The sequence below is a fragment of the Austrofundulus limnaeus genome, unplaced genomic scaffold, assembly GCF_001266775.1.
Source record: "Austrofundulus limnaeus strain Quisiro unplaced genomic scaffold, Austrofundulus_limnaeus-1.0 Scaffold4, whole genome shotgun sequence".
Taxonomy (NCBI): Eukaryota; Metazoa; Chordata; class Actinopteri; order Cyprinodontiformes; family Rivulidae; genus Austrofundulus; species Austrofundulus limnaeus.
Window position 1 is genome coordinate 1,986,404 of NW_013952406.1, and position 2,192 is coordinate 1,988,595.

At 38.4% G+C, this 2,192-nt stretch overlaps 1 protein-coding gene across 1 annotated transcript in view; it reads right to left on the minus strand.

Annotated features, from left to right (window-relative positions):
- dnajc7 (DnaJ (Hsp40) homolog, subfamily C, member 7) overlaps positions 1-2,192 on the minus strand; it is a 12,870-nt gene that overhangs the window by 7,298 nt on the left and 3,380 nt on the right. Inside the window, exons 2-6 of the mRNA XM_014022991.1 lie at positions 1,651-1,739; positions 1,411-1,535; positions 1,126-1,239; positions 799-873; positions 592-710 (exon numbers count right to left, since the gene is read on the minus strand). Of these exons, the coding sequence (XP_013878445.1) occupies positions 592-710; positions 799-873; positions 1,126-1,239; positions 1,411-1,535; positions 1,651-1,739 (522 nt within the window). The remainder of the gene's footprint in view (positions 1-591; positions 711-798; positions 874-1,125; positions 1,240-1,410; positions 1,536-1,650; positions 1,740-2,192) is intronic.

Below are 2,192 nucleotides of genomic sequence, written 5' to 3' on the forward strand. Positions count from 1 at the left end.
TCTTCATTCAGTCAGTGTTTACTCACACAGCTGGCACAATGAATTGTTAAAATACTGTACTTTTTTATTTAGTGTGTAAAAATTAGCCCTTCATGTTATAGAAAGACCCTTGATTCAAGAGAAATGTCAAGTCTTTAGGAAAATGGCCGCTTCTCAATTAATCTTTAGTTGATCTTTAAGATAAATCAACTTTAGATTAATCCATTAATCGATAACTTGCATCCCTAATTTGTATATTTAGATTTCTCAGTTGGAAAGAAACAAAACTTTGCTAGCTCACAGGGAAAAATTCCAAATTTTAAGGTGTTTTTCCTCAAAATCCGTTTTTTTTGGTTACTGCTCAAAAAAATGCTTCAACCTTTTTTAGGATTATATTTCAGACAGTTCATTCAAATTTGATAAGGCATTAATTCATTATATTTTGACAAAATGCAATTTTTGCACACATTCAAATCAAAACCCTGTATCTGCCTGCTTCTCCACATTTGACTTTTGGACTTAATCCTTGTTTCAGTGTGATGGGTCACAAATTTTATTCCCTCTTTTATTAAATTTCAATAAACTMAATGAATGTTTTTTATAAATCTGTACCTGGCAACAGACTGAGCCTCTGGGTATCGTCCCAGCAGGGCTAAGCACTCGGCCTTCAGTATCTTAAACTTGTGACAGGCCGACGCACACTCCAAGGCACGGTCCATGCAGAAGACCACCTGAAAAGAAGCGCAGCACTCTTAGCTCGTCTCCTGTGTTTGCACACATTTTCTAACACAAATACAGAAGACAACTTGAGCAGCTCACCATCCTGAAGTCCCTCTTCTCAAACCCAATCTCTGCCATCTTCTCATACTCCAGGATGGATTCTGCGTTCTTCAGCTGCAAGAGAGATTTCTGGTGACACATTGCCTTTTCTGTCGGCACCATAAGGAGCGTTTGTAAACCCAGTCTAACAGAAGCAGCCCCCCTTCTGGTAACAACGACTCAGCGTTGTTGAGTCGATAAGCCTCTCGCTGCGAAAGGTTTGTGCTATTTTTGCAGCGGTTCGATTCAAAGCTTCGGGACTATAAATAGAGAATAATCGTGTGGAACTTGTCGGGTCATGCTCTCCAGAACTGACGCCAAACCCACCTCCTGCTGGGCCTGACCGTTGTCCGGCTCCAGTTCTAGAACTTTCTGGAAACAGCGGCTGGCAGCCATGGCGTTGCCGAGGGAGAGATGGCACTTGCCCTCTCGCAGATGACCCTGAGACAAAAACATTAATAATATTAAAAAAAATCACAAACAAGCACAGAAAAACAGTATAAAACAAACTGAAAAAAAAAAAACTGTTTAGTAAAGTGTAAATTTACACTCTGACGTGAAGTGAAAATATCGAACAATTTACAGTCACCAAACAAAACAAACAGTTTTCACCTTCATGAAGGTGTTGTCTAGTCGTACTGCTTGCTGAGAGTCTTCTAAAGCCTCCCGGTACCGGCACAACATCATTAATGTAGCCGCTCGGTTCCCATAGTAACTCGCATTCTTTGGACACATATCTGAAATAAAAAAGCGTGAAAAAAAAATCAATATGTTTTTCCACCCTCTCAAACAAACACTGAATTAACAGATGCAGAAAAACAAATCTCTAAATATACTTGTAGAAATACTTACCAATAGCCTTGGTGTAGTAATTGAACGCCTCTGTGTAATCCTTTTTGATATAAAAAGCATTGCCTTGCTCTTTGAAGCCCTCAGCTTCCCTGTTTAAAGTGAGCAGCAAAACAAAACAAATTAGAAAAAAGTGCATAAAAAACAAAAGGCGACACATACAAGTATTACATTACTTTAACTCTACTTTTACACATCTATCTACCTCATTGTGATGCTTGATGCCATTCAAAGGTTTGGGGGTCCATCTTTTATTTATTTATTGCCAAATTTGTATTCAGTGCGGATCTGTGAATGTTTGGAATCTTCTGTGATTTATTGCAATTTCAAAGTTTGCACTGTGTAGCCCTGGTGACAATGTGTGATTATTTTACGCATCATCTCAATATTAGTTTTCTGCTAAAAGGTGAATTTATTTGTTAGCCAAGAACATTGGGCCTCATGCAAAAACATGTTCGTATTCTTATCCTAAATTTCTCTTACTTTTGTTCGTACAAAGGGTTCGTACGAACATGTCACGTCAGATTCAACAAACTCTTCTATCT